This window comes from Sciurus vulgaris (genome assembly GCF_902686455.1).
Source record: "Sciurus vulgaris genome assembly, chromosome: 7".
NCBI classification, from domain to species: Eukaryota; Metazoa; Chordata; class Mammalia; order Rodentia; family Sciuridae; genus Sciurus; species Sciurus vulgaris.
Genome location: NC_136467.1, coordinates 105,258,883 through 105,274,482, shown reverse-complemented (window position 1 = coordinate 105,274,482; position 15,600 = coordinate 105,258,883). Strand labels below are relative to the sequence as shown.

Below are 15,600 nucleotides of genomic sequence, written 5' to 3'. Positions count from 1 at the left end.
AGGATCAAAATCCACGGAGCATAATGTGACCTATTCTTTAAAATGCCTGTGTGTAAAAAAAAACAAGATAAGAAGGAAACACCTCTGACTATTAGTAGTGTTTTTCTCTGGGTCATAGCATAGTGAATAACTTCCATATTATTCTTTCCACTTTTCTGTAGAATTTTCTAGTGTAGCAATGTGTTATGTTTCTAGGGAGGGGAAAATTTGATTACAAAGGACTGCTTTCCAGTTATAAAAATGATGCTTGGTGTTAGAAAGAGTCAGTAGTAGGGCTTACTAACAAGAGGACAAGACCCAGAGAGTGGAAAGTAGCTGAAATTGTCACAGTTGCCCCCCTCCAGTTGCTCCTTGATTATTTTTCCAAGTTGCTTTACTTGACTAGCTGTTGAAGGTTTTTGTTTCTTCCCAGATCTTTCTTTCATAAACCCTCATGACAGACTTTTGGAACAGCAAGTTCTTATTTTTCTCATTCATTCAGTGAACATTTTTATATCCTGTCTGGGAAGTTAGAACCCAGGATGATGTGTTCACCCTGTTCCAAGGAGAGGAGCTGGGAGAAAGCCCTAGAAGCCAAGGCTTAGTAATGTGTCTGCACATAGCATATGACCTTTCTATCTTTGCCAGGTAAAAATGACCTCCCTTTGTCTCTATTTTATTTTAATTCAGCCTCATGATGATCCTGAGACTTGTCTTACTGTTGCTGTGAGCATCCAGAAGACTGAAAACTAAATTCCTATCATTCTACTGTAATGGGCAGAGTCTATACTTTATACTTAAAAGAAAAATTTCAATATAGAATGTCAAGTATCTTATTTTATGTCAGAAGCAAAAGTAATACTGTCTCCTCTAAGGTGAACAACAGTTTGACATTTTTTTTTTTTTTAACAGCAAAAGCTTAAACTGTTTCTAATTATCAAGCAATGTTTTCATTAAAGTTGTTCAATGAATCCTGATATACTCTTTTCATATGCTGTGGCTATTTTTATATATGTGGTATTGTTTTTGACAGTTCCAAATACTGATGACTCAAGTAAGTTTAAATTAAACTATAACTTATCCAATAAAGGAATTCCTTATGTAGACTTCACAGAATACTAACATAGCTCTTTGTTACTTGTGTTATATCAGAAATTTTATTTTTTTCCATTTTAATTGCTTTGCTGCCAATGTTATTTTTCCTTTAAAAGAATTCCTTTTTCAACATTCTCAAACAGAATGTATCAGTATTCAAATGAAAAAATAAAAATGTCTTAAATGAGTTTCTTTCGTTTTGGTGTCTTGATAGATTCAAATCATCTTTGACATTTAAATGTTCATTTATTAGTGAAAGGGATTGGGAAAGGGGGTTATTTAAGCCAACATTCTGTACTTCCTTAGGAACAGAGCTGCTTTCTCCCTCAAACAATAATAACACTGAAAAAAAAAGTGGTATTTATTTCCCCCTCAAATCACCACCTCAAATTTGGACATAGTTATAACTTTTAATGTCCAAGGCACTTTAGGGAGACCTAAATCCCAGCCCAGACCTACTGCCGGATAATGTGCTCTGTGGGAGGTCACTCCCTGTCTCTGGGAATCAATACCTCATTCTCAAAGAGGACTTTTGTTTAATAGTCAACAAGACCCCTCAGAGGCCTAAAAGCCTGCAATTTTAGTCCTATAGGTTTCCATACCCTTTTTTTAAGTGAGGGTGTGCAGAGTCCACAGTCCATAGCAGCAGAATAGATCTGGTTGTGTTAGGTTGGTTTCCTTTGACAGTTGACTTTCATGTAGGTTGTTAAACTTTCAGTGACAAGGAATTCAATTAAGGGGGAAAAAACAAACCCTATTGGTTGAACCAAAAAGAAAACCTAAACAAAAGTCCTTGATATACTTTAAAAAAGACCCCCCCCCAAAATAAAATCTCATCCATTCTTATGGTGCTGAGGAGATGATTAAACACAAGCAAGGCTGGAACTCACTGTCATAACTGAGCTACTTCTCTTTACTTCTACCTGTCAAAGATGAAGGAAAGAGCCTGCAGGTTCAGATTGAAAACAGCTTCTACTCAGACTTTGATTATGACACTGATATAGAAACTAGCGTGAAATTGATCAGAGAAATGTGTACGATAGCCATGAGGTACTCAAGTGATTCAAAGTTTTAGGAACTAGTTGAAACTATGCAGAGTCCGGGATTGTTCCCAAAAGATGGTAGAAGTGAATGATGTTGTTATATGTGCTTCTTGTATTCTGGGTTTTTTTTGTTTGTTTGTTTGTTTGTTTTTGTTTTTAAAAGAAATCCTTGACATCCATTTTCTTCCTTGTGATTTTACGTGTTTGCACATGGAGAATCCAGGAGAATTCTTTTTTTTTTTTTTTTTTTTTTTTTTTTTTTTTTTTTAAGAATTCTTATTTGGATCATTCTAAGTGGTGCCAGAATATTTTAGGAAAAATAGAAAAGGAGTTTTCTAATTTTCAGGCAAGTCTTAGGGAGTTTATTTCTTTATGCATTTCTTTATTAACATATCTTTTTAGAATATTTTACTGGGCCTTGCTATAAATGTACTGTACAGTACTTATTGCATTGCTTAGACCTCTTTAATTATTAATACTCAGCTACTATAGTGCTCATGTTTTTGAGAAACATGCCACGTTCAAATTTGAATATGTTCTTCACCTTTCTAATGGATTCTTCATCCAGCGGAGGCTTCCTCTGGCTTCCAGGCTGGAGAAATTTGTTAATTGTGGGGATGCAGCTGATTCTGACCTTGAATTCCTAAAATGTAAAATGTCAAAATTCATGAGAGAAGAGTACAATAAAATAAACAAAGTAAAATACTGCTGATCTGTAAGGAGAAGTCCTCATTTTTCCTATGCCATAAACATTTCTCATGTTCTTACATAATCTTTGAAAACATTTTAAGTGGTTGCATAAAATTCTATGCAGCAGATGTATCCTCATTTATGTAGACATTTTTTCAGGTATTAGACATTTGGGTTTTGATTTTCATTAAGCACAATAAATGGAATATTATGCATTGGAAATTTCAAAAAGCATTCAACAGATAACATTGTGTAAAAATGAGGTAGACTAAATAGCAAAACATAGTGTAATATGAAGTGGAAAATTGAGGCTGCAGAATTGTCATAATTCATGTTACAAATATTTTAATTGTTTTGCATGATTTGGTGCTAGGAATTGAACCCAGGGCCTTGCATATGCTAGAAAAGTACTCCACCAACTGAGCTACACCCCCAGCCTTCATGTTACCTGTTTTAAATATTTTAAAGTTTATCAAGGAAGCCACTAATGTAGCAAATTTAGAACTTGGGCAACTTGGGAACTTCCTCTGTCTGTGGAATCAGACAGAGGTTTGAGTCAGGGTCCTGTCTCACACTAAATGTATGAAAATGAGTCTCATTTTCTGTCTACCTTGAGGATGGAATAAAATAAGGTAAAGTACATTTGATTCTTAATTCATTGCGTGACATAAACAAGCTTAACCAATGGTTGTGGTTATTGTTGAGTAATGGCCATGCTGGAATGATATTAAATTTTTCCCCCTACTTCTTCTAGAAAATGAAACAACTTTTTTTGAGATTCTACTACATCCCAGGCAAATCCTCTGAGGTTCAATTCTGCAAGAAGCCTGCGTCAGATTCTCTATGCTGGTGCAGGTGACCCTCATCTGCTTTCCCATGTTTTGTTTTTAAATTTATCACACTGTATTGAAGGTACCCATGTTTTTGTCTCCCTGACTAGGTATATTTCTGGAGGGCATCTTTATATTTCTAGTACAGGTCTTGGCATAAAGAAGTTAGAAGGTTCTTAAGTGAATGACTGAATGAAAGAAAAAAGGAGTGATACATATTCTTTCTCTGCAATTCTTGGGGACTGTGGATAGCATTACCTGTAGCAGAGGGAAGCCCAAGAGGACACTGGGTTTGCACTCTTCAGCCATTAAGATGACTTCAAGGAGCTGTATGTCAGCCCAGCTCAGCTGACTGCCCACAAGAAAGTCTTGTCCATGGTCTCTTAGTGCCTGCATGATAGTTGAGAAGGAGAAGGTAAAGGACTAAGGGCATACCTCACACATAAAGTAGTGATCTTGATTTGGTGAAAAGTCTTCTAGAAGTTGAGACCTGGTTTCTAATCTATTCTCTGCCCCTAGGTAGCTCTATGAGCTTGAGCCAACCCCATCTGTCTTGGTGCTTCAGTTCACCTGAAAGAGGTCAGCAGCTCAAATCCTCCTGACCTGACCTTAGGAAACGGCTTGCTTCCACGCTCTTTGTCTTCTTTCATCTTATTTCCCTGCATCTGCCCTGTGAACCTATATATAAGGATTTTAGCACAGCACCCTGGCCTGGTGGCTCTTCCAGAACTATCTTTGCAGGACCTCTGGGCAGTTTCCTTAGTTAGGCTGTTTTTGAAGGGAACTTTGTTTGCAGGGAGTTTTTACAAGCCTCATTTTTATAAGCGGGTTTCCTTGTAATAAGGCTGTCATTTATTAGCCACTTTGAGTTAAAATTGATCGAATACAAAATGAAAGATTAGATAGTCACCAAAGTATATTCTAGCCCCCAAACTTTATGATCTTCTGGTACTTGGACATGCGCTCAGAAGTCAGAGAGACTCGAGTACAAAGGTCAGCTTTGTTGTATGACATTGGGCAAGTCACTTCCAGCTGTTGTGGCCTCAGCTGTAAATGGGACAATCATTGTACCTCTTTTCATGGACATATAAAGATGAAACGGGTAAAGTATGTCAAATACACAGCACAGTACTTGTCTCAGTGGAGGTGAGCCATCATCATGATTAGTGATATTGTCATTGTCACTATTTTGAGCCATGAGAAAAGTATCTATGCTTTATGACACTGTATGACAAAAACTTCAGTCATGAGGAAGAATGGTGTCAGACATCCCTTCCATTGCCAATATTTATAAAATTGTAAGATAAAAATCTCTTAAATTATGTGCTGATTACAAATTAATATATTGTCTTTATATATTTCTGAAGGAAATGATACAGAGAAAGTATAGGGTATAGAATATTTAGTTTGATCCAACTTGGAGCAAAGAGACTGAGAATTCACTAAATGTGATTAAGAGAAAAGTATGGTTTGGGAAGTTAGGGTACTTGTAATCTATGCTGAATTCTTCAGTATTAATTAAATAATCCAATCACATGATTTGATTGTGATAAATACATTTAAATATATGTATTAAATCATTCTTTTAAAACTATTATTATTGAACCCAGAAAGGGTGGACTAAACCAGCATTGCCAGCAGGTTTGGAAAACTCTTTTTTTCTTTCTTTTTTTTTGTTTTTGTTTTTGTTTTTATCCAAACCCTGACATTTTTAATCTTTCTCTCCTGCACTTACAAATATAATGAGTGTGCCTAGAGGTGAAGAGTGTGGATAGCTAAAGAAGGTGTTAGAGATGCAGTCCAAATGTTTGCTTAAGGTATAAACTTTTCAGGCATTATTTTACAGATGCTAAAAGTAGAGACACAAGAAACAGTGTTATCTGAAAACAATTTTTTAAAGTTTTGGACTGTTACATAGAATTCTGCTAACCTGATAAATTGCCTTGAGCCCTACTATTAGCCGATGCATATTAGAAATAATATTATCCTCCCTCACAACTCTTTAAGTAGTGTGAGACCACAAATCCTGTTTTAAAGTTTTATTTTACTCTAGAATTAAATCAGGTAACTGAAATTCTGTCAGCATCAGAACCATAAATAGTGCTGGAGTTATGTGTGAAATCCTTAAAAAATAAAATTTAGAAAACCCAAGTGAGAGGAAAGCAGATTTGTTTAATGACTGCAAGTAAGGGAAGAATTTTGAGTTTTCACAAAGGATTTGGCCACCCTTCATCCAACAATAAATTTTTAGTTTAGTTAATTTTTCCTCTCCTGAACCGTCATAAAGCAAGACAGAAGTCTGTCATTTACCTTCTCATAGACAGGGAAGAATCTCATGGTGGCTCGCTGGAGAATGTACTCAAGATTCATCTCTTTCTCTTCAGGCAGAGAGAGTGGAAAGTACATAATCATGTCACTCAGGTCCCTCAAGCCTTCTACATACATGTCAATCCTAGAGGAGGATGATAGTTCAAAAAATGATTTAATACACACATTTAAATATATTTATCACAGTTGAATCATGTAATATATATTATTTAATCAATATTTAGGTATTTAGCATAGATTACAGATACCCTAACTTGCCAGGTCATATTTTTCCAGAAAAAGGGAATATCATGTTATGGACCAAAAAAATATTTCAAGTAGTGCCTCAGTTTCATCTGCCTGACTCCCAGGGATCCTCCTGGAATATCATTCCATGAGCTAATGCCAACTGTGATACTGGAATGCTGTTCCTTTGGGATATTAAGAAAGACCAATCTTGGAGATAGGAATAACTATAGAAACAAAATGTGTAGGTAGTTTGTGTGTGTGTGTGTGTGTGTGTGTGTGTGTGTGTGTGTGTGTGTGATGTCAATTATATAACACTAATATTTATCACACACACACACACATACATACACAAAATATTAAAATGATACCATAGTAGTAAATTGGGCAAAGATTATATTTGGTATTTGAATGTAATAATAGTGTGATCAGCATGTTAGTACACGTGATGCATGTGGAGGAAGAGGTACCTACAGACCTCTATCCTGCCCCAAACCTCTCCATCTGGATCAGAGGTTCTCAAACATAGACAGTAGGGCAATTTAATAGAGCACAAAACTTGCCCGGCAAGTTCCCACTTTCCTCCACTTTCATCTTCATGCCTGAATGAATGGAAAGCTGGCCTTTCCATTGGAAAAGGAACCAAGGCATAGTGAGAAGACTCCTGGTATGGGTAAAATCTCTGTCTCGGTCCAAGGAGACACTCTCTCTCTCTCTCTCTCTCCTCTCTCTCTCTCTCTCTCTGGTACCTTTGTGCAACTATGATTTTAATATTATTTTTAAAAATTTTTAAATGCTTAAAATTTGTTTTAATTAGTTACACCTGATAGTAAAATGCACTTTGATATATATATTGGAGTATAATTTCTCATTCTTCTGGTTATACATGATGTAGAATCCCACTGGTCATATATATGTACACAGGGTAATAATGTCTGATTCACTTTACTACCCTTCCTAGCCCCATACCTCCTCCCCTTCCTTCAATTCCCTTTACCTAGTCTAAAGTAACTGTATTCTTCCCTAGCCCCCCACCACACCACTGGTAATTAGCATCCACATATCAGAGAAAACATTTGGCTTTTGTTTTTTTGGGATTGGTTTATTTCGCTTAGTATGATATTCTCCAGCTCCATCTATTTACTGGCAAATACCATAGTTTCATTCTTCTTTTAAGACTGAGTAATATTCCATCATATATACATATACATTTTTTTATCCTTTCATCTGTTGAAGGTTGGTTCCATAGTTTAGCTATTGTGAATTGAGCTGCTATAAACATTGATGTGGCTGCATCTCTGTAATATGCTGATTTGTCTCTTAATCTTTGTGAAACATAGGCCTTTAGCTTTAACCTAGAATAGTAATGGGTGTCTTGAAGATGGTCTCAAATTCTTTGCTCCTCCTTCCATTGGTTTAAGTCTCATTCTCCCCTTGGATACGACTGGCCCTTGGGCACATTCTGGACCAGTGTAGAGAAGTAATGTTCTTGGATTTCCATGGGTAGGTCATAAGAATCCTTCTGAATCCTATCTGGTTCTCTTTTATCATTTGCACTAAGGACATCCAGTTCTCTATTTAAGAAGTCCAACCACACTGAGGACCTCCTTCTGTACATGTGAGCTAGCCACAAGGGGGAGGCATGTGGGGGGAGAGAGAGACTTCAACCTGCTCTCCCAACCCAGGTGCTAGACAGGAGTGAAGTGCTGCATGAGAGACTCAGAGGACCAATCTGCTGAGCCCTGTCTACTCAGAACTGTGAGAGAGTATGCTGCAGCCATGGATTACCAGTAGGATTCCATTCTAAGCATTAGGGTTGTTGTGGGACTATGCAGTTGATTAAAGGAGTTTTAAAATGTAAACACAAGGCTTTATCATACTGATATACCAATGAAAGCGTGTATAAGTAAATTATTAATTCATTTTCAATTTACAAACATTAGTTCTCTAAAATAACTACTTTGAAACTATTTTACATTAAAAAGAACCATAGCTCCTTAGAGAAATGACTGAGTCTAGCCCTGAAGCAAGAGATATATAGGATTGATCTGAATCAACACATTTCACCAGAGAATAAAGAAGTTACCAGAGCCACTAGGGTAGGGTAAAAAATTCCTAGGAGCCACTTGGCTCCCATTGACCAAGGGTAAAAACCACTTGAGCATGAATAAGAATAACAACTGAAATCCATTGAAACACATTAAAGATGTGTAAATTGATGAGTTCATATGCATAAAAGAATAACCACAAACAATAGGTCACTTTTGGAGGATGCATGTAAACCAGTTCATTATTTGGAAATCTGGTCAGTAAGGAGAAAGAACCAAGCATGAACTCTGTCTTCTCTATGGGAAACAGTACCTCCAAGCAACCAGGTAGTAGGTGAAGGGAGGTTTTTCTTTATGAAAGTATTCCAGATAATAAATGCAGAAGGAATACTAGCACTGAATGCTCAGAGCTATTAATATCATAAAAGATAAGTAGACATTTTGTTTGTTAGTAGAGGAACACAACAAAAACCCATGAAGTAGTCTTGCAAAACCCACTGGAACCTGCATCTAAATAACCTGAGTCTGATAAACCCTCTAAATCCGACTAGCATTTTATAATAATAGAGACAGAGGAACATGTTTAACTACACTGCAGCAATGCAGCCAGCAGAAATTTAGCAGGAACTACTAGAAAGCAAGAGACTGCTTATGGTTAAGACTTAACACAAGGTCGATCTAAACATTTGTATTGCATTAACATTTTAAACTAAGTTTCTAAAAATATATTTTTGAAATGAAATAATGGCTTAATAGATGAGAAAACACATCTTAGTAAAAATGAACTCTTTGTTATTTATGAAACAATGGTTTTCTAATTCTGTGCAATACTTTACAATTTAGGGTTGTTTTAAATTCCAGGTAAGATAAGACTATTTTGCTAGTTCGTAGATTGGTCTGCCATCACCAACTGACTGGTTTGTGCATGTGAAAATTATCTAGAGTCTGGGGGGATATCTGGTGTATTCAGAGACTGACAAGGTAGCTTCCAGGACTGTGTCCAGATTCAGTTTCACAGGGTTAGATGGCTCCCCCACAAAATTTTCAGTATTCTTTGGATTTACTCTTGAGTGCTACTCCCACATAGTGGAGGCAAACAAATTCATGAGAAATGACTGATTACCTCCAGTAATGACAGCTAAATATGGCATCTGAACGTTAAAGAAACTGTGTAGGGTTTGGCCATGAATTAGTAACTATGAAGGTAAATGTTATGTAATAGGGGCTTTTATATTCTCTCTTCTGATATGTTAGATTTTTCCATGATAAAGTATTAAAAAACAAGAAGAAGAGTTTTCTATCAAGAATTACACTAAACGTGGAAGCTAATAAGCCTCAATGTTAGCTTTTCATTCTATTTTAGAGTCAGAAGTGATTTCTGGGGGCTGGGATTGTGGATTGGTGGCAGAGCACTTGCCTTGTGCATGTGAGGCGCTGGGTTTGATCCTCAGCACCACACATAAATAAATAAATAAAACAAAAGTATTGTGTTCATCTACAACTAGAAATGTTAAAAAAAAAAAAAAAAAAAAAAAGAAGAAGAAGAAGAAGAAAAAGTGACTTCTGTACCAGGCTTGTTCCTTCAGGTTCCTTCCATACAAGCCATATTTTGCAGCGATGTATCTTAGAATGGCCCTGGTTTCCACCAAATTCATTCCATCAATTTCCACCATGGGGACTTGTTCATACATCAGGGCTCCACCTTGAAAAACACAAGAGAAAGCTGAATTATGTATTGTTCTTGATAGTGGTAACTATGTTTTTCTTCTCTAAAGATGCTGCAAAATGGGATTATTATAATCAAATAATATTTATCAAAATATCTTTAGAGACTAAGTAAAAAGAAAAATATTTATGCTGTCACTTATACAAAAAAAAATATGTGGAGGGCCAGACACAATGTTTAATATCCTGGAAGACATTACACACACACACACACACACACACACACACACACACACACACACATATAAGCATGCTTTCTTTCCAAAGACTCCTCTTTCTAATTCCTTCGTCTCCTCTTTATGGCCACTCCACTCTTTTTACCTTTGAACTGCCACAATAATACTCTGAGTGTTAACTCAGCCTCCACATGGGCCATTCTTGTCTACCCCTCCTTCTCTGCCTGGTTGTTTTCCTGAAGTCATGAGACTGTTGAACATATTTCCATCACTCCCTATCACTTATCAGTGAATAAGCACAGCACAACAATTTAACCCCTGTATTGCTCTCCGTAATAAAACAAACTAACAAACTAATAATAACTAGGGAGGGCAATGGTTTGATTAAAAATGGATATTCTCTCTCTCTCTCTCTCTCTCTCTCTCTCTCTCTCTCTCTCTCTCTCTCTCTCTCTCTCTCTCTCTCTCAACTCTGTGTGTCCATCTATCTGCCCCTGTTCCTCAGATGGGCAACAGTAAGTCTTTCCCTGCACTCTCCCCATTTAACACCTGAAGCTGGGCCAGTTCTCCTCACCATTGTCTCAGGGTGTAACTGGGAGACTGAGCCACACCAGTTACTGTTGCAGAGAGAATTTAATATAAAGAAGTTAACTAGGTCCTGGAAAACTGAAAAGAAACAAAGGAGCAGTGTAGTATGGTGAAGCTGGAAACTGCAAAAAGTAGATATCCTCCCAAGAACAGGGGCATCAAAGGGAGAGAGCTGGAACATACAGTTTTCACTCCTCTTATTCAGCATAGTAAACAGAGGGGTGTGAGGTGGGGAGAAAGAGGGAGAAAGAGAGAGAGATAGATTCATAGTAATGGAGATACCATCTCATCCCTTTGATCTAATGTGACATCAGAAGTAATAAGATTTTCATCTCACCTTGGATTAATTTTTCAAATTCTTCATGCGTTTCAAAAAGTTTTTCTTCAAACTAAAGAACAAAAGGAAGAATGTAAGAATACATTGTTATTAACACTTTTATTATTATTGCTGTTGATACCATGGAAAAGAGTTACATGGAAGTCAGAGGACTGAGTATGAAGCGACCCCAAAGACTCATGTGTTGAAGCCTTTTCCCAGTGGGCAACATTCAGAGGTAGGGCTTTTGGGAAGTGACAAGCCCTTTCTCTCTCTCTCTCTCTCTCTCTCTCTCTCTCTCTCTCTCTCTCTCACCTTTCCAGCTGCCACAACCCCTGCCATGCCCTTTTGCCGTGAGGTTTCTGCCTTGGATTCAGTTGACTATAGACTGAAACTTCTGAAACCTTGAGCCTAAATAAATCTTTCCACCTTTACATTGTTTATGCAGATGTTTTGATCACAGGGATGAAAAGCTAACTAACACAAGGCCTAATTACTGAGTAAAGCAATGTTTTGAGTATACCAATATATAGTTATTTTGTTGTCATTCCCAAATCCTTAAACCATAGGTAATTGAAGTGTCAGTTTACCTCATTCCTACATCTCAAATACCAGCATTAACTTGAACTCAAATTCAAAAGCAGGAAACACTGCACTCTCCAGGGAATTCTACCGTTTTTGTAAGACAACAAAGACTATAATCCCGTAGATGGGGAGGCTGAGGCAGTAGGATCTCAAGTTCAAAGCCAGCCTCAGCAACTTAGAGAGGCCCTGTCTCAGAATAAAAAATCTAAAGGATTAAGGATGCGGCTCCATGGTTAGTGCCCCTGGGTTCAATCTCTAGTGCCAAAAAAGATACAAAAAGTCCTTATTTACTTAAAATATTATCAATATTATTATACAAATTACAGAACCCTTCCTAGAAGAATTAAAAAATATAGGTATGCTAAAATATTGTAAGTCATCCTTATTAGTCTTTCCTCTGGAAATGAGTAGACATGTTCTTCAGTAGACATGTTCTTTTCCTATGACTATGTCAGCACAAATAAGGCATTCAGAAGGTAGAATTCGGACACTTGCTACATTTAAAAAGAATCTTTGTGCAAGGGTAGAATGTGTACATATGTATGTGTGGGGGGGTCTCTGTTCTCGTAGTTCTTTGATTTTACAAAATAAATTCTCTCTGGTTCTGCTTGATGATCCCTAGCACTAAGTACTAAGTACCTACTCTCTCTATCAGCTTCTATTCTTGGTTCAGATAGAGTTTGTGGTGTTCTCTCTTTTGTATTTTCATCAGTAAAAAGAACCAAGAACCAAAATCCAAAAGAAACACAAAACAAAAATAAACAAAAAACAAGAAAGTAAACACTGCTGACAGCTGATATAATATTGGAACTCTTCTCCAAGTTTTCATTTGATGCTCACGAAGCCCTGAGAGGACAAGTGACTTGCGTGAAGTCCCGTGGCTAAAGAATGGAAGAACCAGGGCTAGCTTCCCTTCTTTCTAAGCCTACTGCATTTCAGATATTGCCAGCTTGGTGACTCTGTAATTTTTATTTAAATAATCATTTCAATTTGAAGCCATATTCCACACTTGATACCAACTCTGAGCATACAGAGAAGGACAGTCAAGGTATAAAGCAAAACTCTCTTCCTTTTATTTATGTATTTATTTATGATTTATATTGGGGGAATGTTTACTGGGAATTGAACCCAGGGGTGCTTTACCACTGTGCTACATCCCTGTTCCTTTTTATTTTTTGTTTTTCCACCTGAACTTTTTTTTTTAAATGATGTATTTTCCATTTTGTGTTTTGCATAAAGTCTCTCTGGGTGGAGTGAGGGTCTGTGTTAGGTACTGTGGGGTTTCCAAAGATAAGCAAGGCACAGTCATTTTAGCAAACTGGTGTATCCAAGAGTATACTTATTAAGCTTTTGAAAGTTTGCTATGACTCATATTGCAAGGAAAAGTTGGGCACAGAAGATTGATACTGACTGTAGAATTGTCTTCTAATTCTGACAAATTGCGATGGTGTCAACATGAATCTAAAAATCTGTGAGGAATCAGAAGGCCAAAGATAGAGATTCTTATGGTTCAGAGAGAAGGACTGAACCATTACTGTTTTATAAAAATTGATCTTTAGAAGGAAAAATGACAAGTTCAAGTTTTTTTAAAAACTTTACTAAAAGTACTAAAAAATATTTAGTATCCCCAAAGAAGTCAGAGTGTTTTTTATAGGTAACCCTTGGCTTCACCTTGTTTCCTGTGCATGTTTTATCACGTCATATCCTTTCTTCTTGAATGTTAAAAAGCTTTATTGACTGTATCCTTTGCTATTAAAAATATCATGTAGTATTATAAAGCAACAATATGTAAAATTGAAATTAAAAAAAGTTATAAAAGAATGACCTCATCTTTCTTTTTCATCTTCATTATCCATCTGTCATCTATCCAACTGAGTTTAAAGAGAAAAATAAAGAATGATACACAAATGGAGCTGCTTAGGTAAACTTTTCCCAAAGTACACAAGTCAAAGTTTGGCAAAAACAGATATAAATGCAAAAACTTAAAAGCTAGACTTACTAGATAGAGGTTGTTCAAGCAGAATTGAAGATGATGGTCCAACTGAATTTTAGCTTTATCTGTTAATGTTTTATTTTTAACAAAAGACTACCTGAATATATTACTTGTATTTTTTTAAAGACCGAAGGCCAATTATGACTAAATATTAACAATTGTTCATCCCAGGTAGCAGGGTCATGTTCATTTATAATATTCTTTGTATTTTGCTTAATCTTCTAAATCTTGATTTAAAATACAAAAAAAAATTCCAGACAATACTTTTAGGGCTGGTGATATAGCCCAGTTGGTAGAGTGCTTGCCTTGCATGCACAAGGCCCTGGTTCAATCCCCAGCACCAAATAAAATAAATAAATAAACAAACAAACAAACAAACAAATAAATAAATGTATTATCTATTTAAAAAAAAGACTTCTAGAAAAAAATTAAACTTCTACAGATTTTTTTTTGCTTTATTCAAACACTACTGGATTACATGAAGTGGTACATTTCACAAAATATTCCAATTTAAACCATGTTCTGAGATGCATTCATATAAGGTGTTTTCATTTCTGGAGAACAGATGAACTCGAAACCTCTGTTAGGTCTCAGACAGAATATAGAATATCCTAATGAAGGTGAAGTCACCAGTATTGCTTGCTAATTTTCCACTAAGTCACTGTGGGACAGGCCATAAGTTCAAAGAAAACTTGTGCCATAGTTCAAAGAAAATTTGTTCCTTCATCTGAGACCATTTAAGAGTAAATGAAAAATACTTTTTGTATGGATTCCAGAAAGGCTAATTGCTTTATATACACAATGTGCATTCAGACACAAAGATATATTTTGAAAGGGCTTTGTAAACTTTAGTAAGCTACTTTTAAATCTGTTGAGAAATTTTTAATAATTGAAAAATTCATTGAAGTGTAGGACAGTTATAATTTTAGTAGTAAATGATAATGTTATGTCAGTACTGTTCTGTGCTTTTAAGAAAAGTACCATTTTCTTAAAATTCTTGATACAAATGTAGTTAAATGAATGCTACACTTGGCAGGTAATAATGGAATAAAAAGCTGTGAAGTAAAATGAGTCTCTTCCCTTTCTCCCTTTGTGCCTCCCTCCTTCATTCCTTCCTCTCACATCCTTCCTTCTTTTCTTTGTTAATTATTATAGAACACTGTAACATGTGTTTAGTATCAATAATCAATTACTACAGTATTTAGGCACTTAAAAGACTAATTAATTTTTTCACAGCTCAACATTTAAAAAGGATGTGACAAAAACTGCTTTTTGTTTTCTAGGTGGGTGCAGTGGCTCAGGCCTGTAATCCTGGCAACTCAGGAGGCTGAGACAGGAGGATTGAAATTTTGAGGCCAGTTTCAGTCATTATTTAGGACCCAAGTAACTTAGCAAGACTGTCTCAAAATAAAAAATGCTGGGGATGTACTCAGTGGTGAAGCACTTCTGAGTTCAATCACGAGTACAAAAAATATATAAAATAGTTTTCTATAACTTTCCCCTAAGTAAGTGCTCAATGACCGAGAGACAAAAACAATAGCAATCAACCCAGTTATCTTACCTCCACTCCAGCTGCAGCCAACAGCCATCGGATGGACTCCATTCTACCCCTTCCATTGAAATAGTGAAGCATAGGCTTCCCCGACATGCTGAAGGATTCCTGAAAATCAAGAGGGAGAGACTGAGATTCGTGTGCAAAGAGAAACAGGAACATGCACAGCAGCACAAAGTTCATCAGCAAGACGTGGGTTTTACAATTTATGTTCCAGATCCAAGCTGCTCCTTAGCTCCAAGACTGCCTGTAATCTCGGTTCTTTCCTCACAAATGGAGTTTACTTTCTCAAACTGGTGTTCTAGAGTTTTTATTGGGGGGGGGAAAAAAAAAAAACCTAATTAAATAATTGATTTAAAAAATAGAAAGAAGAAGATAAGTGTAATCAAGTCAGATGGATCAAAGCCATTCAGGACTAGACTGACCA

General features: G+C 36.3%; 2 protein-coding genes across 6 annotated transcripts in view; one reads left to right on the top strand and one right to left on the bottom strand.

Moving 5' to 3' along the window:
* The window catches only part of TMEM14A (transmembrane protein 14A), a 19,621-nt gene extending 18,663 nt beyond the window's left edge, over nt 1-958 (top strand). For both annotated transcript variants that reach the window (XM_079147674.1, XM_079147675.1), the window contains exon 5: nt 670-958. In XM_079147674.1, the coding sequence (XP_079003800.1) occupies nt 670-709 (40 nt within the window). In that variant the 3' untranslated portion in view covers nt 710-958. The remainder of the gene's footprint in view (nt 1-669) is intronic.
* On the bottom strand, nt 866-15,600 carry LOC306665966 (glutathione S-transferase-like). Of its 4 annotated transcripts, XM_079147659.1 has the most exons (7): nt 15,377-15,600; nt 15,183-15,281; nt 11,065-11,116; nt 9,808-9,940; nt 5,948-6,089; nt 3,896-4,027; nt 866-2,760 (listed from the first exon to the last, which is right to left on the bottom strand). In XM_079147659.1, the coding sequence occupies exons 2-7, from the start codon at nt 15,267-15,269 to the stop codon at nt 2,590-2,592; spliced, it is 717 nt and encodes a 238-aa protein (XP_079003785.1). In that variant the 5' UTR covers nt 15,270-15,281; nt 15,377-15,600; the 3' UTR covers nt 866-2,589. The 4 variants fall into 4 exon arrangements, with proteins under 4 accessions (XP_079003785.1, XP_079003786.1, XP_079003784.1 ...); XM_079147660.1 differs by lacking the exon at nt 11,065-11,116; XM_079147658.1 differs by lacking the exon at nt 15,377-15,600 and having other exon boundaries at nt 15,183-15,370.